We start from the raw sequence: 23,496 nt of genomic DNA, 5'->3' as shown, positions 1-23,496 counted from the left end.
TAAGCAAAAACTGATCGTGGCCCTACAAAAGTGATTTTAGCCGGTTTCAATCCCTCAAATAGAACTTTTTTTTGTTGGAGCCCCCCAAAAAACAAAAGTGTCAAAGTTAGAGCACTTTCCAGCCAATTAGCCCTAATTTTTATACATCATTTGTAACAAACTATCTACATACGGTATGTTGCTAATGGAACTGGGAATGTCGCTAAAACCATTGAAGACATTAAGTCGTTTGGGTTTTTACGGTATAGGTATCGTACAAAGCATAAGAGAACATAAAGTTTACTTTTCCATCAAAAAAAAATCTACATACGGTAAATAACTTTCAAAAAAAAAAATCTTCATACGGTAAATATCAGACTTCATTGCATAAACTTTTGGTATATAACATTTTGGTAAAATCCCCAAAATTCCTATTATTATAACAAAGTATTATTCATAATCAATCACAATGAAATTTAACATCTTTAACTCTTTTTTTAATCCAAAACAAACTTACTTGAAAATAAGGAAGGAAATCGCAAGTAGGAAGAACATAAATTAGAGCTGCACAAGACTCATAAACTCTTGGTCAGTTTCAAAAAGCGCCATGGTTTCCGGTAGTAGGGAGAGATCCAGATCCATAAGTCCTTCACCATCGCGTGGCCGTCCGGCATTCAATGAGACCTTGGCGTCAAACTTCATCGCATTCCCGCACAACACCGCCACTCCTTTCCCCAACCCAAATTCAACACCGTACATTTCAGACTTTGGTGAACTCGACATATTTACACCAACACCATCATAAATCACGTCCATTTTACGCACAATTGGCTTCTTCACCCACGAATCCACATACTCACGGATCTGTTTATCACCATGGTTAGCCACCAACTGGTGCAACTGCATCGCCGCCCACCCGATACTGTGATCCAGAAGTTCCCCGACGGTTGTTTTTATTCCGACGCTTTGAACCGCAACACCGAAGTACTGTTCTGGCAAAGGTGGTGACATTCTGCTTCTGACGTTCACCGGCAATTTGCAAGTGGTTTCTTTTTCAGACGGAAACCGCCTGGCTCGGATCACGCACCGCCATATCACTGCCAAGAGCGTCTGTAAAGTGGATATCCTTGTGGTGTTGCATTCTGAGTTCACTTTTGCTTTGAGTTTAGCCATAGCATTTGAACTAATATGGAAGATTCGCTGTCGTACCAATGGCGGATTTGGTCTGTTGACGTATTCATCTTCATGGGCGAAGGGAAGGGTAATGATCGGGTCGCATCCTTCTGGAACCCATCGCTTGAGAACCGGAGGTTCGATCGGTTTGGACTGGAACACTTGCGATAACGAGTTGAAAAAATGCCAGAAGGAAATTCCATCAGCCACAGTGTGGTTCATTGAACAACCGACAAAGATTCCATCAACAAGTTCCGTGACTTGAATCGACACCAACGACTTCTGGTGCCCATCGTGACCGATAGTCTTGTGATGATCGAAAAACGATTCCACGATCAGCGGAACATCAGTGGGTGTAAGAAGATCATCAATCGTCAAGTTGACCGAGGCATGTATGAATCTTGCTCCCGGACTGTTCTCCGGGTTGATGAAGATGACCACAGAAGGCGGGTTTGTTTGTTTTATGGTGGCTAAACGGCCGGCGAGTGGGTGGAAATGAGTGAGTGTGTCAGAAAGGGAGTCTTTGAGGCGGTGCACGAAGTCGGCCGTGGAGAAGTCTTTTTTGTTTTCGGGGGGCAAGGAGTAGAGGAGACCCTTTTGAATGTAAGTTAGGTTGAGCATGGCGAGATCCCATGGGGCCATGTAAGTTGGTTTTTTAGCTTCTTCTGATACGAATTTTGGTTTGATGAAGCAATCTGATATCATTTTCAAACTTGCAGACTCCATGGAGGTGGCTTTCTTTCTGTCCAAAAACCAATCAAGTAATTACAGAATTTTAATTAGAACAACTGAAATGAAATGAATGCCAACAAACAACTAAACTAGAACAAGCACTTTTCGCACACAACGTTGGGACAAAATAATTCTCTTAATTATTTGCAATGTATACTAAGGCACCTTCATTTGACCTCTTATTACAGGAGGAAACTAATATATATATAAAAATACAAAAGAAGCAGATGATGCAATTTATCAGAGCAAATTCAGATTATCAAAGCATATACAGAAGAAAACTGGATATCAAAATTAGATGAGGTCGATCATTCTATCTGAACTATAAGATGCAAATACAAGTTTGTTCAAAATTTAGCAGTGAGTCAAATTTCACACTAGCTAATCCAAATTAGAATCATCCAATCCAAATATAATATAAACATCAAATTCCAGTGACATGAATCATCAAAAAAAACATCACAGTTACCACAAATTCTACTAATTAATCATCTAAATAAATATCAACTAAACTTCAAATCGTTTATAAAAAGCGATCGCATTGTGCGCCTAGGCCCAAGGCGCAGCAGATTTTCAGTTCTCAGCCCTAAGCCCAAGGCCCATAAGTTTAAGCGAGATTTTAGGGAATCAATTTTAACTTAAATGGTAAATGGGTCTGAAAGACGCATGTTGTGGCCGGAGATGAAGGAATCCAGACATCAAGAGGAGAAGATGTAGAGATAAGATGATGAAGTATAGGAGGGGATACTTACTTGTTGATTTGACAGATGGATATGGAACTGTGGAGGCGTACAAAAACCCCAAAGTGATAGAAAGAAAGAAGTAGTACTGTTGTTTTTCCTGACGCTTTCTTTTCTTTTTTTTTTGTGTGTGTGTGTATAATAGGTTAGGGTAAATGGGCTGTTAATCTAATACTACAATAAAGCCCATGAACCTATACTTTTTTAATTTACAATTTAGTCCATTTTAACTCTAATAAACATATCATTAATACCAGATAATTAAAAATATTTGTGAATATTAATTGAATAATGGCATTTGCTTTGTTTTACTTAAAGTGGGTTTTTTTTTCTCTCAGTCTCGCGCTTTTTTTGCGCATCTCGCCTAGGCCACCTACAGTATTGAGTGCGCCGACAGAGGTTTACTTTTAGCTTAATGTGTAACTGTGTTGCAAAGAAACTCCGACAGAGGAGCTTACTGCATATATTAAAACTTCATGCAGTACACTAGGTCAACTAATGCAAATTATACAATAACACACATATATTGAGGCAATAAAAACGAGAAGGATTACCAGGTTAAGAGCGTTTTGATATCTGGCATTTGTGGATTCACAAAGACAAACACGCCGACGGTGAATGCTATTCCCCAGCTGCACGTACCTTGGAAGCTGCATTTAATATCAAGGAAAGCTCGCACGACTGACGCTGCATCTGATGGCCTGTATAAGTCACGTTTACAAAAGAGAAGCTGCTGTTTCATCTAAACAACTTACACAGGCGCTTTCTGTTGAATTCTGATATTGGCTGCATTATTGTTTGTTATTCAACGAACCCACAACACTAATACAAAAACAAATCAAGTGACGAAAAACATCATCCAACATATCAGCATTGCAAAGCCTCTATCATCTTTGGCATGATCTTAATTTCTTCTTCAAACAAAGTAACAGAAACATGGTACTGCTACTGCTACTGCTAATGTGAGGAGATAATAATAAAGATGGATGATAACAGTATGATAACAAATCAATCATTCAGTGAGCGGAAATTTAATCAGAAATATGATAACAATAAAGATGGATCAAAAGATGAATCATTCGATTAAACAATCAGATATAGTTTGAAAGCAAGATGGTGATTTAAGAAAGTCTATGATAACTAACAGCCAAGCAGTTGAACAAAAGCAACCGTTGTAAGAAATATTGAAACATGGGCATTGATAAGCAAGTGAAATAAGTATTAATTAACAATAACTCTTTCATTCATATAATATAACAAAGATTTTGTAAAGGAGCAATACATTGGTCCTGGTACTGCTACTACTATTGTGGGATATAACCCCCCATGCCAACACTTGGAACCGCCTTACACTAACCCTTAATTTGGTTGTGACATACAACCCAGTTAGACCTAAGAAAACAAAAACACAGAAACAAAAAAAAATAAAAAAAAATAGCAGAGCCAAATTCAAGTCTGTTTGATATTTGCTAAATGTTGTATACTTGTATATATACTATTCATTCCATATTCCGTCAATAAAGAAGGTAATTTATCAACTTCTTCAAAAAACATAGATACCTCTATATTCATAACTTCATATGAAGCTATTAACCTGGTCAAAGTATATAGCAAATGTAATTGTAAAACACCTTGAATAGCTATAAAAGACAACTCGAAATAATAATCAATCTTGTCCATTGCAAATTCCCAAACTAACATCTCCTCATTATATGAAACATTGCATTAGTACCAAAACCACAAAAAGAACTACATAAACCAAAATTTAACATAACAAAAATGCATATCTTAAAGCTATGGATGTAATTAGCTTGCTTCAAGTTCAACTGATCAAGACTTTAGAAACCTGAAACTCTGGAAACTGACCTTCCTTTCCTCTTTTCTTTCTTGGCGGTTGAGTCTCCAATCTGTTTCTCACCCTTCTTCTTTGGTTTTTTTTCACTCGATTTTGTTTTAACATTGTCTTCTTCAACTACATTCCCTTTCCTTTTCTTATCTTTAACACTCTTCTTTCCCACTTTGGCTTCTTCAACACTTTCGGGTTCATTGTTCTCAACTTGCTCTACATCTAAATCATGATTAACCTCAACAACCTTCTTTGACTTTTTCTTATTTTCCACTTCAACTACATTCCCCTTCCTTTTCTTCTTACCAGAACCACCATCATCTAAATCATCTTTTGTTTTCTCACTCGGTTTCTCTTCAACCAAACTCGAATCACCGTTTTCGACTTCATCCAAAACATCAGTAGCAACTTGATGAATCCTAGCCTTTTTCGACTTTTTGTTCGACCCAACTTCCATCCCTGCTACTTGTTGATCTTTAACCGCCCCTTCAATCCTCAACTTAATATCAGGCAAAGACTGATACAAAGGCAAAGAAACCGAATCCGAAAACTTCAAATGAAGAGACCTCACCCCCAACAGTTTCTTGGGAACTAACTCAATAGCTCCTTCAACAGCAGCACTCACATTCTCAACAATCTGGTCTCTTTCCATTGAAACCTTTGCAACTCGAATGACACAACAAGTCCCAGTCCTAAAAAACAAAAGCCCAGAAGAACATCCCCTTTCAATCTGCTCTTTCCAGTTGTTGTGAGTCAAATCAACACCTAAAGGCAGCTTCTTTTTCTTGAAAAACTGTTTCCCCAAAAGCTTAGGCAAAAGGGGTATAACCCTTTTGTCAGCAAAGAAAAGGTCATAGGAATCACAAAGCTTTCTCTTGGACTCAAAAGGTTTGTAGTCGGTTTTGAGCTTAGAGAGCTTGATGACTTTGGTGACAGGGATGGCTTCATCTCTGATCTTCTGTTTGGCGGATTTGGAGGTGAGATTGGAGGAGGGTCTGTCATCGATGATGAGACAGATTTCGGCGGCGGATGATGGTGGATATAAGGGGTGTGGGAGAGGGAGTTTGTTAGGGTTGACTCTTTTTTGAGAGGGGATTTTTTGGAGGGTGAGGATGAGGTAAATGGAATCGTCTTCGGGTAAAAGCTGTGCCTTTCCTGAATCGGATTCTCTCTTCTTCTTCCATTTTAGGAGAGAATCGATTGCTGCTTCCGTGGTGGTGGCCGGAATCATCATCTTAGCAGCGGCCATTCAATTCTTGATATTATTATTAGGGTTTTAGTGATATAATAGCGGCTGTATAAGAAGAAGAAAAACACCAGTAGTAGGGTTTTAGAAAGGGACAACGATATGAAAAAGTATTTCTCCAAAAAATAAATATATATCGGATATTACGATAATATAACAAAATTGCTGCTGCTTCTTAAACTGATGTAACAGGTTCGACTCCCATTTCCTGCTATGGGTTATAGTTTTTTTTCCTATCTTTTTTTTTTTTTTTTTTTTTTGATGATTTTGGGAAATAATCAAATAATACTGGGCAACAGTTAGTCGTTATTTGACATCAGGGAACAATTCACCGTATAATGGTAAAGTTCTGCATGTACACTAGACTGTGAGATGTAGACCATAAGTCGTTACATATGATTCAAGGAAAAACCGAAGATGCATCTACCAATTGAGCTAGCTTCATTTACACATGCCTAACTTTCTTTTAGTACCAAAAGAGGCTAATGGGCTTAATAAGTATGAACAATAGTAATATTTATTAAACCATCCATTGGTAATGTTTTTGATTTCATTCTTTTAAATTCTTGAAAATTTACATATATTGCTGGCCACACATCTATTTTTGTTGCTATATATATACTCATCTATTTAAAAAAAAAAAAAAAAAAACACTTATGCATACAACCGCCATCACAATCACCAAACTTAACAGAACCATGTTGGACTTTGATTAAGGCTTTGTAAAGTTCATGTGGGCTTTTAGCCCAAAAGTTCAAGATCTTGACCTTATAAATTTAAACTTAATCATATTTGCCACCCAACTTGGCCAGAGATACAAAATACGGGTACTCAGAAATACCTTGCCATAGCCGATGCTCTGTTAAAGAGAGCTCTACACTCTAATGTCAACACGGCAGCGTATAATATTAAATTTATTGAAAATGGTTTGTCGTTATTAGATTGTTACACAAAAGAAACTGAGCAAGATATCTATGATCCTTTTTACATCTCGTTCTTCTGAAAGAACAAAGACACAGTTGCACCTTTGGTGGTCAGCAAGGCGCCCGAAGTTATGCACTTATATCTCAAGAAGGCCCATCCGGTCAACGCCTCCATCGGGGGGTATGTACAAAGGAGGAACTGTTCCTCGATGCTCTTGCACTTGACTTCGATTGTCTAAACATTAGATCATTCTTTTCAGTGTTTGATAAAATGTCTTGTATTTTTATCATTGATAATGGTCACTATATTTGTCTGGGTTGGGAAACATTGATTGATAGCTATAAAAAAAATAGATTGGAATAAGACGGGAAGGCTTTACTAACTATAAAAAAAACCATCTGAACATTTTTAAAATTTTAAATTTAAGGTAGATTACTTTCTTGAACATAACCTATTTTAATATGAAAGCCCTCCTACAGTCAATTTTTATTCGATGTCATCAGATTTCATTCACAAAATGTTGATCCGAATTGCAATTCATGTTATTGAGGAACATAACATAAGTACATTACTATTGCTATTCAAAAATCAAAACTATAAGACAACAATTTGAAATGTATACCTTTGTGATAATCCTCAATTACACTACAAACAACACAATCTCTGCTTTCATCTTAAAGCCGGAACGAAAAGCAATTAACATATACAATCAACATTAGGACAAAGATCACAACTTAATCATGACACCATCCATCCATCCATCAAGCCGCAACACTTTGACTTTCTCTAAAAGGGTCAAATTTGATCCTAGATACGACACCATATTAACTTGATCACCTAATTCCAAAAAGCCATTAAAATGTTGTTTTCTCTTTGTACATCAGCTATGAGGAAGCCACAAGGTATTAGGTAGAAGAGTAACATGGTTATTTTGGTTCATCTTGTTAAAACTTGAACCATTTCCAATTTGCATACATACTTTCTTCATCAGTAAATAGCAGGGCATCTGATGGAAGGTGCTCTAACTTTCGAGTGGTTGAAATGGCTGGCAACTTCTGCTTATACTTCTTCGCCATTTCTGCAGCTTCCAAATACACTTTCTGCCATAATGGAAAAACACGTCACTACATATAATTTATAGGCGCATTTTTGTCAAACCCAAAAGGTAAACACTACCTCCTTGTTTCTTAAGAACAAACCGGGTTCACTCTCAAGCTCTGCGGTACTGTTTGCCATAATAACAAGATTTACTCAGATGCCAGACTTTCAACTTAAAAACGAAATAAGTAAATAATCTACATATTCTTTAGTGAAAAGATATGTTGAACATGCAAAAAGTCATTGTTTCATCTCTTTACCTGAGAGAGATTTTGTCAGGGAACATTGACTTCACAACCAAAACTTTGACCTTTTCATCGAGGGCTAGCACATCACTGACTGAAACAAGTTCTCCTCGAGTGATATTCGAGATATGCAACAATCCACTGAAATTTTTTGTGAGATTTATTAATAATACAAATATAAACAGAAAGCAACAAAAAAGTACAAATCCTTTGATGATATCATACATTCTCTCACCTACGGTTAGTTTCGCCGATCCTTATCTGAGCACCATAAGGAAAGATTTTCCTTACTGTTCCTTCCAAAAGAGTTCCCTCCTTAAGGTGTATCGCATTCTGTAAGCGTTACCATATTATAAGTATTTAAGGAACAAGTATTAAAATAGTATCAAAAAACCTATGATGATAAATGGATGACAAACCCAAGCATCCTTTTGACTAAGAATCAAGTCATTCGTATCCTCACTTATTCGGGTAATTTGAACATACATTCGACGTCCAACCTAATTCATCAAGAAATATCACGAGTAATCATCCAACATTGAAAATCCAACTAATAAGCAATATCAAAGTTTCAAAATACTTATTGTAACAAAAAGGAGTAAAAGAGTGTTAGAATTTATTATTTAAGATATAGTTATAATGTGTATCGCCTTACATTTTCTTTTAGCTCGGTGAAGTTATTAACACGGTTAACAAGTTCAACTTTAGGAAGAAAAGCTCGTAATCCCTGCAAAAGCCAAATGTTAAGCTAAATAATGCATATAATTTGCATATCATTGAGAGATTACAAACAAATAGAGCCAAACCTCGATTCTTGTAAGGAGACCACCCGTATTCCACTCTGTGACTTTCACCTCTATAGGTTCATTAAATTGTTTAATCTGTAAGAAATGTAATCATAATGTTACTGAATACATATATAACCATGAATGAAAGAAAATGCACAGACAAGTTTTGACTATGAAATGAAACCTTGAGTCCTAATTGCTATGATTTCAGAAAGAGGTCCAGTTATCACTTGATATGACAACATTTTTTCTTCTATGATTCATTTCAATTCAAAGAACTGAATTAACTAAATGGAAACATGAAACACAATCATCAAGAACCAAGGCGATGCCATAGGTCAAAGTGGACTATTGGCATGCATTCCTTCCACCACAAAAAGTTATCTATTACAAAAAAAAAATGCATTTTCACTAAATGTCCTATTTTTCAATTTAAAACAAGAGCAATCATGATACAACAACACTTTGTAAGGGTTGCAGACAGAAGAAATCTATGCATTCTGCAAAGAGATTGTTTCTGTAACTCAGATTCGTGAAATTCCCAGGACAAAGTAAAAATCTTTCTTGTTTTTTCTTTTTATGAAAGGCAAGTCAATACTACATCCACACATAATCCACAAATTTGCATGGGACTTGAACCCACAACCTTATGGCTGCTCGAAGGCTATGCCCCCATTACTTTAAAACTTAATTATATGAAACCTTAAAGGTTATTGCAATACTTACCTTTACATGTAATGGAATGATGGTAATTATGTTATAGTGTTAGTCATAGGTGGCATTAGTAGTATAGTCGCTCAGATTCTTCTATGTATTAATTTGGACATGTATCTCGGTCAAAATGGTATGTTGTTGCAGAACTTCTAGAGATCAAAATAAAGGGAACGGCTTTCTGACTGAACTTTAACTAGACTGTTTGCTGCTGGGATGTTATTCATGAACAGAGTTCTCTTGAACAACAATGTCTAAGAAAGCTTTTCCAGGCTTATGATTTGCAAGAGGTTCATCGGCATCCAAGAAGCTTGGCCTTAATACTACCATCATTCATGATACAGTACAGCTGAACTTAATAATCCTTTGACAACCCGGGAACTTGAACTTAGCATAACAAAGAGCCTCCTGGGCATGCTAACGGTTACCATCTTTGCATTGAGCAGACATAAGAGCTTGACTGATGCTTACACAAGCACACACACCCAGTGGTTCACCAAAGGCAAGCCTCATTCCAGTCTGAAGCCTATCAGCTCAGCACAAGATAACATCTTATCGATAAGCAACTCATGAAAAGCATGAACCCTAATTCTCCTTTCCGGCAAAGTTAGTCATGTACTGTTGCAAGCAATATGTGCAAGTTAAAGTGCTTCTTGCTCCATTGGAAGGAAACTGCAAGCGTTCTGCTCTAAGTAAATAGGGTTGAGTTGGTGTTTGGGTTGTTTGGTTTGATACTTGCTTAAATAGGGATCGTCAATACCCATTTCCATTCCACCATGTTATCAAACCTATAGCCAAAATGATTCCTACATACTAACCAAACATCACCTAAGTTTACAAGGACTCCTTACCTTGACTCTCCATACACTTTTTTGGTTTGTGAGTTCAAAAGCCTATTTTGTTTCTTTTTCTTTTAAATGAGGGCAGCACCTCACATATTTTATTACGAATCAAATAAATTACAAAACTTTTTACAAAATATCAGTGCTTGACAATTCCAAGCACTTACTAGCTGGCAATATACATCTAATTCACACAACAAAATCAAACTATACAAAAGAAAAACATTCCAAGGCTATTAACTCGACTTCAGTTTCTAAATGCAACTAATCCTTATCCCATAATCCACAGCCTTCAACTCATTTTCGATAACTGACCCAGCCATACTAACAACCCATCCGACCCAATTTCCCTCTGCACATTTGTACTACATTGTTACATAATATTCCAGAATTAGCCATTAATAAATAATATCGTAAGTGGAGGGACTAGTTGTGTAACATTTTCAAATGACTCTTAGGTTGTTAGCTTAAGTGGGAGATTAGGAGAATGAATCTTGTATAAAAAGGAGTTTTACTGAATAAAGAAGGCAGTTATTTTTGTGTGTGTAAAACATTCTCTTCTTTATCATAATTTCTGTGTAACAAATTGGTATCAGAGCCACCGATTCTCTCGGCGGTTTCCGATTCCGGCGAGCTCTGTTTTCCGGTGAGTGATTTCACCTACAAATCCCACAGATTTAAACCATGGGAACCAGAAATCAAACTCAAGAAATGGAAAAATTAACAAAAGATAATGAAAGATTAACTAAAGAAGTTTATACAACTCAAAACGAGATGAATTCATTGAGAGATGAATTCATTGAGGTCAACTGTTCAAACACTTCTAACGCAAATGGCAGCCATGGAAAAACAAAGATCATTGGTAGTGCGGTCAGAAGGCGAAAGATTTAGCAATAACCATTTGGCGAAATTGGATTTTCCAAGATTTGAGGGTGATGATGTAGAGGGGTGGTTATACAAGTGTGAGCATTTTTTTGTAATTGATGATACACCTGCGGATAGGAAAGTTCGATATGCAGCGATACACATGTATGGCAGGGCACTTTCATGGCATCAGGGGTACATTAAATCCAGTGGAAAAGAAATGGATGCAATTCAGTGGGAAGAATACTCAAGATCTGCAGTTGCAAGGTTCTCTACTGCAGCAATGGAAGACGCAATGGGTGCTTTGAAAGCTTTGACTCAAACTGGTGAGTTGGAAGATTATTGTGATGAATTTGATAGGCTTCTTAACAAGGTATCACTTTGTGAAGAATTTCGAGCTTGAAGGTGTACAACAGCATAAGGTTAGTGTGTGCTCAATGGAGAAAATGAATTCGATGATTGGACATGGAAAATAACTAGTTCAGGCTGAACTATTATCTCTTCAGACAACTTCTGAACCTACCACTATGCATCACCCTTTATTGAAAGGTTGCCAAGGAAATCAAGAGTTAGAGGTATTATTGCAGAATTTTGAGGATATCTTTGAAGTTTCAACTGGTTTACCACCTGCGAGACCTTGTGATCACAGAATAAACCTCAAAAATGATGCCACAAACTTGAACCTCAAACCATACAGATACCCAAAAGCCCAAAAAGATGTAATAGAAACAATGACTAAAGAGTTATTGGATTTTGGGGTTATTAGACACAGCCAAAGTCCATTTGCAGCACCAGTGGTATTAGTTAAGAAGAAGGATGGTTCATGGCGAATGTGTGTTGATTATAGACGCCTGAATGAAGTTACAATAAAAGATGTTTATCCCATCCCTCTTATAGAGGAATTGTTGGATGAGTTGCAGGGAGCCACAATTTTTTCCAAGTTGGATTTGAGATCTGGATATCATTAGGTACGCATATATGAACCTGACATTTATAAGACTGCATTCAAGACGCATGGAGGACATTTTGAGTTCTTAGTGTTACCCTTTGGCCTTACAAATGCACCAGCCACTTTCCAAGCATTAATGAATACCACATTTCAATCTCTTTTAAGGAAATGTGTTTTAGTCTTTTTTGATGATATTTTAGTCTATAGCTCTAACTAGAAACAACATTTAAGTGATTTGGAGTGTGTATTGGAGCTAATGAGAAGCAACTCATTGAAGGCAAATAAATCTAAATGTGCTTTTGCAGCAAATAAAATTGAGTATCTGGGTCACATAATTACTCAAGAAGGAGTGTCTACTGATCCAAATAAGCTGAAAGCCATACAAGAGTGGCCAATTCCTGAGAATGTGGAACAACTGAGGGGTTTTTTGGGCTTGGCAGGCTATTATAGGAGATTTATTAGGGGTTTTGGAATTTTGGCCAAACCATTGACTGAATTACTTAGGAAAGAAGGATTTCAGTGGACACCAGATAGTCAGCAAGCATTTGATCAGCTTAAACAAGTATTATTATCCCCACCAGTCCTCAAGCTACCTGATTTTGCCAAAACATTCATTGTTGAAACTAATGCTTCAGGGAAGGGGATGGGTGTTGTTTTGATGCAGGAGGGACACCCAATTGCTTTTATTAGCAAAGCATTATCACCCAGACAACAAAATTGGTCAGTGTATGAAAAAGAGCTTTTGGCAATAATTTTGGCAGTCAAACAATGGCACCACTACTTGGCTGCAAATCATTTTGTGATTAAAACAGATCATCAGTCTAAAATATCTTTTAGATCAAAAAGTTGTAACACCTCTACAACAAAAATGGCTTTCAAAGCTAATGGGTTATGACTATGAGATCAGTTATAAGAAAGGGTCTGAGAATTTAGTGGCAGATGCATTGTCAAGGGTGCAGGGAATGGCTATTTTTGAATTGGGAATTAGCTCAATAGATGCACTTTTGTGGGAGAGAATCCAGACTGCTTGGACTCAAGATGAAGATACTAAGACTCTCATTCAGAAGTTGAGTATGGGTCACATTGCACCAAATAAAACATGGAATGGGCAGGCTTTAAAAAGGAAAGGCAAAATTATCATTGCAAAAGATGCTACTTTAAGAAATGATATTATTTCTTTATATCATTCATCACATATTGGGGGTCATTCAGGAGCATTACCAACTTTGAAGAAAATCCAGGAGTTCTTCTACTGGAAGGGATGTACCAAAGATGTTTATAAGTTTGTGAAGGAATGCACTACATGTCAGAGAGCTAAATATGAAACTGTGGCTACTCCAGGATTATTACAACCATTGCCTATTCCTCAATCCATTTTTACAGACATCTCCATGGATTTCATTTCTGGTCTGCCAAGGGTACAGGGTAAAGACACAGTTTTGGTGGTGGTAGATAGACTTACAAAATATGGCCATTTTTTGTTACTAAGCCATCCATTCACTGCTGCACAAGTAGCTCAAGTTTTCATGGACAATGTATTCAAAATACATGGGTGTCCCAACACAATTGTATCTGACAGGGATCCCCTATTTTTGAGTAACTTCTGGAGAGACTTTATGAAACTACAAGGGATCAATTTGGCAATGTCTTCAGCCTACCACCCACAATCTGATGGGCAGACTGAGGTCCTTAATAGATGTTTGGAATCATACTTGCGAGCAATGTGCATGGACACCCCTCTAACATGGGTAAAATGGATTCCATTGGCACAATGGTGGTACAACATTACATGGCACTCAACTATCAATATGAGTCCTTATGAAGCTTTATTTGGAATCAAACCGCATCTGCACATTCCTTACATTCCAGGAGACACTGCAATTGCAGTTGTAGAAGAGGTGCATAAGGATAGAGAATTAATGATTCAGAGGCTCAAAACAAGTTTGGAAAAAGCAAGGAATCGAATGAAACAGTTGGTGGACAGTCATAGAACTGATAGAGAATTTGAGGTAGGGGATTGGGTTTATGTTAAGCTTCATCCATTTCAGCAAAGGTCATTGAAGCAACACAACAATAGGAAATTATCGGCCAAATTCTTTGGACCATTCCAAGTTGTGGCCAGAATTGGGAAGGTAGCTTATAAGTTGGACCTACCAGATGAAGCTCAAATACATCCTACTTTTCATGTTTCATTGCTTAAAAAGGCTCATGGACCTCCCACAATACCAACTATTTTACCAGTGGGGAAGCAGTCTTCTTTTCAACCAAGAGCTATTGTGGATAGGAAAATGGAGAAACAAGGAAACAAAGCTGTGATCAAATTTCTAGTTCATTGGGAGGGTCTTCCACTATCTGAAGCATCATGGAAATTAGCAGAAGAAATTCAAGCACGTTTTCCAGATTTCCAATTTTGAGGACAAAATTCTGTTTAAGGAGAGGGTATTGTTACATAATATTCCAGAATTGGCCATTAATAAATAATATCGTAAGTGGAGGGACTAGTTGTGTAACATTTTCAAAGGACTGTTAGGTTGTTAGCTTAAGCGGGAGATTAGGAGAATGAATCTTGTATAAAAAGGAGTTTTACTGAATAAAGAAGGCAGTTATTTTTGTGTGTGTAAAACATTCTCTTCTCTATCATAATTTCTGTGTTACATACATATGACTATCAGCAACCACGATTCCAACAAATACCCATCTACCTATCTAATCCCATTCCCAGTTTCTGCTTAGCTAGTCTAAATCTCTGCATCTATTAAACCTCAAAGTCAATAGTCTATGCTTAATACACTACTTGATTTTATCACTTAACTTCTCCTTAAGAATACAAACTTGATTAAAAATCCTGCTATTTCTTTCTTTTGGTCTTTCCATATCCAGTACACACTGGCAGCCGGTGTAATCCTTTGCACCACATTCAGTACCTTTTTAGGACATTTTGATTCAACAAACCAATTAATCAAATCCTCCCAATCAGATGGCACGCCACTCCCATTTATTTTCCCCTGCAACTCCTGCCAAATCCATCTCGTATACTCACATTCAAGGAACAAGTATTTTACATAATCCTCCTTGTTTTTGCAGAAAACACAATTAAATTCTTTCAAAGGGTACCATTTTACAAGCCTATCATGACTATTAATTATCCTTTTCATGGCTAACCATAGCATAAATGCATGACTAGGGATGCACTGTGTAAACCAAACAACGCTTGACCAATTAACTTGTCTGCCATTTTCCCTAACATCACGCCACGCATTACTTACAGAAAACCTGACATCTTTCCCCTCATTATTTATCCATACAACTTTATCTTCCTTTTGTTCATCAAGCTTCAACTCTCTTTAGAATGTTCACACTATTGTACCACACATTAGGCCATCACCAAATTCCATTATCAATCATCTCAGCAACCGTAGCAGTGTTGTTGTATTGGGCAATCATACTCCTTGTTACAAATTGCATAGAGGACACGCGTTACACCACATGTCATTCCATTCTGATGTAGATTTCCCATTTCCCATCTTTCTAATGCAGTGTTTTCTCATTATATCTCTAACTTTTAAGATACCCTTCCAACTCCAAGAAGCTTGACTATTAGAATTAATTACCCAAACACAATCATTCTTCAATCTCATTCTCACAGCCCATTTCACCAACAATGACTGTTTCCTACTGCATAGACTCCATAGATGCTTAGTGAGCAGAACTTCATTCCACTCTGCAATGGATTTCAAATCCAGATCACCATAATCCTTAGGTTTACAGACTTCCTTTCATGACACCTTGGCTTATCCTCTAGTTAGCCCCCCGCCCCCCGTTCACCCATAAAAATCCTCTATCTAACCTATGGTGAATACCTATTTTTCTGTTGTTCAATTCATCTACTTGCAATATTCACAGCATTTACTTTAGCCATTATAAAGTTGTAACTAACTAACATGGGACATATATAAAATACACTCATATGCACAGAATCTAGCGAGCATACTGAAAGAGAACAAAAATAATCCTAGTATATGTGAGCCTTATTTCATGGACCAAATATCAAGTTCCAACAGAAGCAAGGCCTAGATAATAGAAAAAACTACGACATACAATGATTAATCCAATCAGTTCTGTGCATGAAATTGGGTGCCTAGTAAAAGTGTAAAACAGATAATGTTGTTCTCTCATAGGGCCTGAGCATGTCCAGCAACAAAGACGAATTAGTAGAGAACAAAGTAGCCAAGTATGACGGATAGGCTTCCGAAAGGTTGATTGGATCTCCAATGATACAAATTTAATTCTGCATATCCTATCCTATAAAGTGTAAACAACAAATTCAACAAAAAACTAATCATTCTCCTGATCCCTAGTTACAGAATTTTATAATTCATATCCAACTCAAACTACTGATTCTAATCCTTCTAATGCTAAAATCAGCTATTATATTACTTATTAGAAAACTATACTGCAGGAAAGCAGTTATTGATTTATGGACCTGTAATTTGGTCTTCCGTAGTGGAACATCAAATTTACTATGATTGCTTGCAACAAAAAAACATATTATCACTATTCGAAAAACTAATCACTCTTCAAGAAAGTAAAGTCATGGATTAAAAAAATGTATATATATGTATGCCATGAAGCTAATTCTTAAATATAATAAGGGAATTCAACAAGTTCTTCAAAAGGCGAAAACAAAGAAAAGAAAGCTGAGAAAAGAACCTGCCTCACTCGATGCCAAGCCAGTCGGCGAAAGAACCGCCGAGTAGAAATCAACGGTCGACCACTAAGCGTTCTACCCAAAACTTCAGCAAACAAAACTGTGCCATGCTCCACAACTGGCTGCCCAGCCCCGGGACCAGTACTTAACGCCTCTTCGTTTTTCACAATTCCCATCTTCCCATTCATCATGAACTCTGCAGCATTCTCCTCCATATCACACAACAAAAAATCCAACTCTTTATCATACAAAGGGAGCACTTCTTTAGTCAACATGGTTGCTAATAAATCTGCACCAATATTAACATCAAGCTTATACTCATTGCCCGAAACAACAACACCGACAACAAAATCGCCTTGTTGGGGATCATAATATTCTACAGAAACCTCCTTCTCATCTTCTTCTTCTTCTTCATCGTCCACTACACTAACATCTTCTGAATCGCTAATTTCGTCTTCTGCAGAAGACTTGCCATCTCTAAAAAACTTATAGAATGGCTCTAAGACGTCGTCTTTATCGGGGGGTTTAATATACTCTTCAACTTGTTCAACTTGAGGTACATTAATGGGTTTTGGTGATGGTTTGCCTAACAATCCAAGTTCTTCAATCTGATCATTTTCTTGAATTTGGATTTCATCAATGTTGGAACAACTTAAGACATGATGGTGGGTGTTTCTAAAGATTGAGAATTTAGTAAGAAATGTTAAATCTTTAGAGGAGGAGGGTTTATGGGTTTTAGGGGTTGAAATGAATGTGTGAGTTTTGCAAAGTATGAGACTTTGTAAATTACAAGGAAGAAATAACTTACAACTGCTGCTCATTGGTGGATGATGATGAAAATGAACAAGGAGAGACATTCTCTTTTGAAGTTACTTTATCATATGATGAACTCGAATCAATTTGCTCCTGTCTTCTTGAGATAAAATGGATGGATTTATGCTCTGCTCTGCTCTTATGTATGGCCTCCTTCCTTATCTTCAATCATGTTTGGATATTGGGTTCATTGGGCTTCGCTAAAGAAAATAACTAAATCCATAGACTTATTATTATATTTTTTTAACAATTCGATATTCGACATCAGAAAACACCTTACTATATAATGGTGAAGTCTTGTACATACTCTAGACTACGAGATGTAGACCATAAGCCATTACAGATAATTCAGGAAAAAAAACTCACGGACTTGTCACTCCTAAGATTCGAACCCAAGACCTGTGAGAAAACCAGAGATGCATATGCACTAACTTCATTTGCCATATACGAGTACTTATTTTTTTTATTATTAAGTTAAAAAAAACAAATAATTTTAATAACTTAAATAATTTTTTAATTAAGTTTATTAAGTCTCAAAGAACCGTTATAGTTTAAAAAATAAAACCTCAAAGGTTTAAACAAAAAATACATTATGCTTATTTTTTAACGAGCATAGTATCGCGTGTTGCGATGGCTAAAGGTGAGGAATGAGGATAATATAAAAGAGAAGCGGTAGTGGAGATCGAGGGAGGCGGTGGAGAAGGAGAGCGGCGGAGGGTGATCGAATGTCGATAAGAGTGTGTAATGATTAGAGAATGAGAAAAAAAGGGTGTATAAGAGTTTTATGTTTAAGTAGGTAGAGGTATTTTAGGAATAATGAAAAAATGCTTAATGTGTTAAACCCAATATGTTTTATAAGGGAGATTATAGATATAGATAATACACGCAAAATAACATTTTTCTATACTACTATATAAAGCAAACTGTCCTTCCCCTTTAAGTAATTAAGAACCTGAAATGACCATATTACCTTTCTTATTTATTCACTAATTTAAACATCTTTACCTATATACCTATAATACCCCTAATAAAATAAACTACAACATAGATTCTCCAATCCTTAAATAACCATATTAACCCTTACCGCCGCACATCATCGCCACAATTGCCGCAGCCACACCTTTGTCGTTACCACCATCACCGCTGCATCGTGTGAGCATCCCGTCTCGTTATAAATAAGTCATCTTGATTAAGGTAATATGATCCACTCAAATAATTACAACTACGATTTCTAGTAGTAGACAATTACGAGTAACTTTGTGACAATTCACAAAGGAAAGATGGGTAATAATTTTGGCCGGATGGTGTAGTAATTACGCGTTTTAAACTCGTGTTTACAATTTCGATACAATATATAGTAAATATTTTTGTTAGATCAATGCTATGATTAAATCAATCAATATTTAATGTGTTTAACATTCGCATTGAGTCTATTGACCCTCCGTACATGGTTTTACTATAAATTTTATATCAACAAGGTTAAAAGAATATTAAATAAGGTTGATAGAAGCGTGGTTGCATGGAAAATACCATTGTTGTTGTTTCCAGAGTTCTGCAAGTGAGGAATGAAAGGCGGTCTCGCTATTAAAGGTAAATAGGTGAGAACCTTTTGGTCGTATGTCTATTTTGGTACTCAAAATGTATATCGCATTAAACTCATATTCGGTAAGTCATTATTTTAACACATGAAGCACAAGATATAATTTCTCCATTTACCTTTAGCGAATTTGAACAATCGAACCTGTTATTAACAGCCTTCAAATCGTGTGACCACATAATGCTGGTACTAATGAGGTTGGGTGAAACCCACCTGGCCCCTCCATCTCCATGTAACCATTATATGTTTGAAGATTTTTATTTTCTTAGGCTAAGCCCTGACCCAATTAAAAATAATCATATTAAAGTAGTAGTAAGTTAGTCCAGACCCAAGTCGAAATAGTCATATGTAAGTTTTCGGATATTTGGATATCTGAATATCCGATCTTTTGAAAGGTGCCATCTAATATCCAAATCTGAAATTAAATTTGCCTCCTAAGACTATTAGGAATGGAGGCATTCCCCTTTTTTTGGGAATGCCCTTCCACCACTCACAAGCTGACTCGTGGCATTTTACAATCATTGGAGGCATTCCCCTTTTCTTGGAGCATTGTCTTGGAGTAGGACATTCCCTTTTTCTTTTTTTTCCTTTTTGAAATAATGTAAAATCTAAAAATAAATACAAAATTTGAATAATAACGGATAGATTGAACAGTAACGACCAATTTTTAAATTTAAACTTTTTCACCTGTAAATGCCTTTACCCCCTCATTCTAAAACCACAACTAAAAATTCAAAAAAATCCACATACCACACACACACCTATAACCATGAACTTTGGGCGAGGGAGAGCACAAAATGAACCAACCCGTCCTGTCGGACAACCGCAACCCACACGAGGCAGAGGAAGGGGCAGGGCACGAGGGCAAACCGAGCAAGGAAGAGCACGAGGCGAATCAAGTCGTGATCCCGTTCAATCACCCATTCGTGCTCCCATTCAAACACCCATTCAGCCTCAACATGAACTTCGTGGGCTACACCCACAACACCTTCAATTCACCCTGACGGTGGAAATTTATGTCCGACCAAACTTGCAACCAACGAACGACATGACTGGTGAAGAATTCAACGAGATTTATGATGATACCATGGCTCGAATTGAAAACGGAGAACTTCGGCCAGTTGCATGTGGTCGGAACCGAATTCACGATGACGGAAGACCTGAATGATACGAGACTGACCCTAATGAAGAATACGTCAACGAATTTCTCTTGGAAGAGGAATATTATCACTATGAGTACCAGAGCCGTAATGATGGTGACAGTGACATTTCATCGACCGATTCCCTTTATGGTTGGCGTTAAGTGGTTAACTCGCATTAGTGTTTAATTCGAATTTAATGTGATTGTGTTAAGTGTTATGTGATGTTTTAATTTCATGTGATGTGTTTAAAATAAATGTAATGTTATCAAAATAAATGTAATATTTTATGTGATGTGTTTAGTTTTTGGTGACATATTAAATCAAAGAAAAACCAGTAAAACATAAATACATTAACTAAAAACGAGTAAAACATAAATACATTAAACACACATTTATTTTAGGGAAAAATCCGTAAAAAGGTAACCTATTTACATGAATTTCCTATTAAAGGTAACCTATTTTGTTTTCGTCTATTTAAAGGATCCTATTTTTAAAAAGTTCCTATTAAGGGTATCTCGTTAGTTTTTGACAGACGGAGCTCGTTAAGTGCCACATCATCGATGCCACGTCATCAGTTTTGCTGACTTGGCACTTGACTTTGACCGGTCAAAGTCAAGTCAAGTGCCACGTCAAAGTCAAGTGCCACATCAGCAAAAATGATTACGTGACATCGATGACGTGGCACTTAACGAGCTCTGTCTGTCAAAAACTAACGAGATACCCTTTATTAGGAACTTTTTGAAAATAGGATCCTTTAAGTAGACGAAAACAAAATAGGTTACCTTTAATAGGAAATTCATGTAAATAGGTTACCTTTTTATGGATTTAACCCTTTATTTTATTTTAAACATATATAAAACACACATTTATTTTAAACACACACAAAACGTAAAACAGAATAACATAGATAGATTGAATAACATAGATAGATATGAAACGAAAACATCTTCGATAAAATCACATCATAAATCTTGGACTAGCTCATAGCAATGCCCACTCCGGGAGGTAGAGAAAATCAGGATGCGTCATACGATACTCGTCTAAAGCAACTTCGACACGTATCGCGTTTATTTCATTGTTCACACGAGCATAGATGTGCTCAAACTCGTGAATTGAGTGGCGTATCTTCCGTCATTTTCCTTGCACACTCTCAAGGTTCCTTTGCTCGCCTTGATGATTTTGGAGATTAATAAAGATTTCCTTTACACGGCTCCAAAATGTTCTTTGTTGTTGGAAAGCCTCTACGTTTGGATCTTCGGTTACGTCAAGCCAAGCTCTCGCTAAATTCATAGTCTCATCTGTTGTCCAAGGTCTAGCCATTTGTTGTTTGAGTGTATAAATATTAGGAGAAGAATGAAAGAAATAAGAAGAATATGAGATAAAATGAGGATTGATTTGTTAGATGGTAATGTGTATGTATATATAGTGTCTAAATTTAGAGGTTTAAAAAAAAAACCATAAATGCCTTGGGATGGGAAAAAGCAGAAAAAAACAAAAAAGGAGGGCTCATTTAGACGCGTTCAAAATCGGAAGGGCTTGCAATTTTAACGGGCGAAACGCCCCCGGGACCGATACCAGGCGTTACGGATGATATTTTCGAAAAGGGACGGGCTACTCCTCACGGTCTAAGTGGACAAGCGTTTCCATCTTGATTTGCTAAATTTGATCATTAGTTCTATCGTATTTATCTAGATCTGTATATAAGGTGATTTTCTTTTTATTTAGTCGTTAATGGAATTTTTTTTGTTCCTGTTACCTTTTTCGATGTAAAAGCTAGTTCGGGAGTTAAAATTTTTGTTTTGTTTTTCATTCAAGGATACTCATAACATGATATGCATGAAGGGTTACTAATATCGATATTAGATTAATTAAACTACACTAAAATAAGTGACAAGTATTTGAGTTTAAAAGTGTAGAGTGGACTCTTGAATTGTTCACCTTCAACGTATCACATGATATTGACGTTTTCTTTGTAGTTCCCTTTCGTTATGATTAGGTTAGCATGTAATTATCAACTTCTATGCATTTTTAGTTCTTTGTCATTTTATAACAGTGACTACATAAAATACATTATCTTTCCTTATTCATGTCTACTTGAACACATATTTGAATCAAAATTAATGAAAGGTACATATTTAAGTTCACTTGATCAATACATATTTTAAATCCAAGTACCAAGATTAAATCAAGTGATTAACATTTTTGTTTATGGAGATAATTGGTCAAAATTTTGATCTCACTCCTTGTAATGGCAGAGATTTTTTTTTATTTTAAGTAGTTACTAGAAAGAGTCCCACATTATGTGTTACTTTACTTTTCAAACACTAATGAGAAGGTATTTAGGATTACGATATAAAATGATTATTTGATTATTACGTTTATAAAACGCAAATAATTTAAAAAAGTGTTTGTGTGAAAAAGTGATTATTTGCTATGAAAACGCAGTTTTAGAGAAGCATGTACCTATATGCATTTTCAAAACGCAGTTTTGAAAACACATAATCTATTTTGAAAACGCAAAATTATTTTGTAAATTCAATCCCAAACACCCCTAAGAATTGTAAGTAATGGGGGTGTTTGAAATTGATTATGTAAAACAGATTTCGCATTAAAAAATTGTGTTTTAAAAAATACATGTCTCAATATACTTTTCCAAAACTGCGTTTTATCTTTCTGAAAACCCAGATACTCACTATTTTGTCAAACATTTTTTTCACTAATTTTGTTATGTAAATGCAATAATCAAAAAATCACTCTAAATCTCAAACACCCGTCTAACATAAATTTGTTGAGATACAACATACGTTTTTTCATGATTGTAAAATTGATGTGAGAGATTTAAATCTCGACCTATAGCCATTTTATCTTAATGCTACGTATTTTTACTTACTTTATTTTTCGTTGAATGTGTAACCAAAAAAAATACGAAGATAAATTAATAAATCGGGTTATCCCTTTAAAATATACGAGATTTTAGACCCGTGTTCAACACTGGACACGGGGTTTACGATATTATCAATATTAGATTTTCATACATTTAAGTGATAAAAGCTTATAATTTTAAAAATATATGGTTCCAATTGTTATACATTACAAGTT

General features: G+C 36.2%; 3 protein-coding genes across 3 annotated transcripts; all 3 read right to left on the bottom strand.

Moving 5' to 3' along the window:
- Window positions 1-341: 341 nt before the first annotated feature.
- LOC122589709 (uncharacterized acetyltransferase At3g50280-like) lies at window positions 342-1,893 on the bottom strand. The gene has a single exon (XM_043762033.1). It carries the CDS (start codon window positions 1,876-1,878, stop codon window positions 538-540), a length of 1,341 nt encoding a protein of 446 aa, XP_043617968.1. The 5' UTR covers window positions 1,879-1,893; the 3' UTR covers window positions 342-537.
- Window positions 1,894-4,284: 2,391 nt separating this feature from the next.
- Window positions 4,285-5,823, bottom strand: LOC122587225 (putative ribosome biogenesis protein C8F11.04). Its single transcript, XM_043759335.1, has one exon. The coding sequence runs from the start codon at window positions 5,717-5,719 to the stop codon at window positions 4,463-4,465; it is 1,257 nt and encodes a 418-aa protein (XP_043615270.1). The 5' UTR covers window positions 5,720-5,823; the 3' UTR covers window positions 4,285-4,462.
- Window positions 5,824-7,248: 1,425 nt separating this feature from the next.
- On the bottom strand, window positions 7,249-18,102 carry LOC122586649 (protein PIGMENT DEFECTIVE 338, chloroplastic). The gene is made up of 10 exons (XM_043758629.1): window positions 18,025-18,102; window positions 17,654-17,820; window positions 16,848-17,520; window positions 8,790-8,864; window positions 8,639-8,710; window positions 8,403-8,483; window positions 8,219-8,316; window positions 7,999-8,124; window positions 7,817-7,865; window positions 7,249-7,740 (listed from the first exon to the last, which is right to left on the bottom strand). The coding sequence occupies exons 1-10, from the start codon at window positions 18,100-18,102 to the stop codon at window positions 7,585-7,587; spliced, it is 1,575 nt and encodes a 524-aa protein (XP_043614564.1). The 3' UTR covers window positions 7,249-7,584.
- Between the last annotated feature and the right edge of the window lie 5,394 nt (window positions 18,103-23,496).

The sequence above is a fragment of the Erigeron canadensis genome, chromosome 2 (assembly GCF_010389155.1).
Source record: "Erigeron canadensis isolate Cc75 chromosome 2, C_canadensis_v1, whole genome shotgun sequence".
In the NCBI taxonomy this organism is placed as follows: Eukaryota; Viridiplantae; Streptophyta; class Magnoliopsida; order Asterales; family Asteraceae; genus Erigeron; species Erigeron canadensis.
The sequence above is the reverse complement of the archived record's forward strand: the minus strand, read 5'-3'. Positions and strand labels throughout refer to the sequence as shown.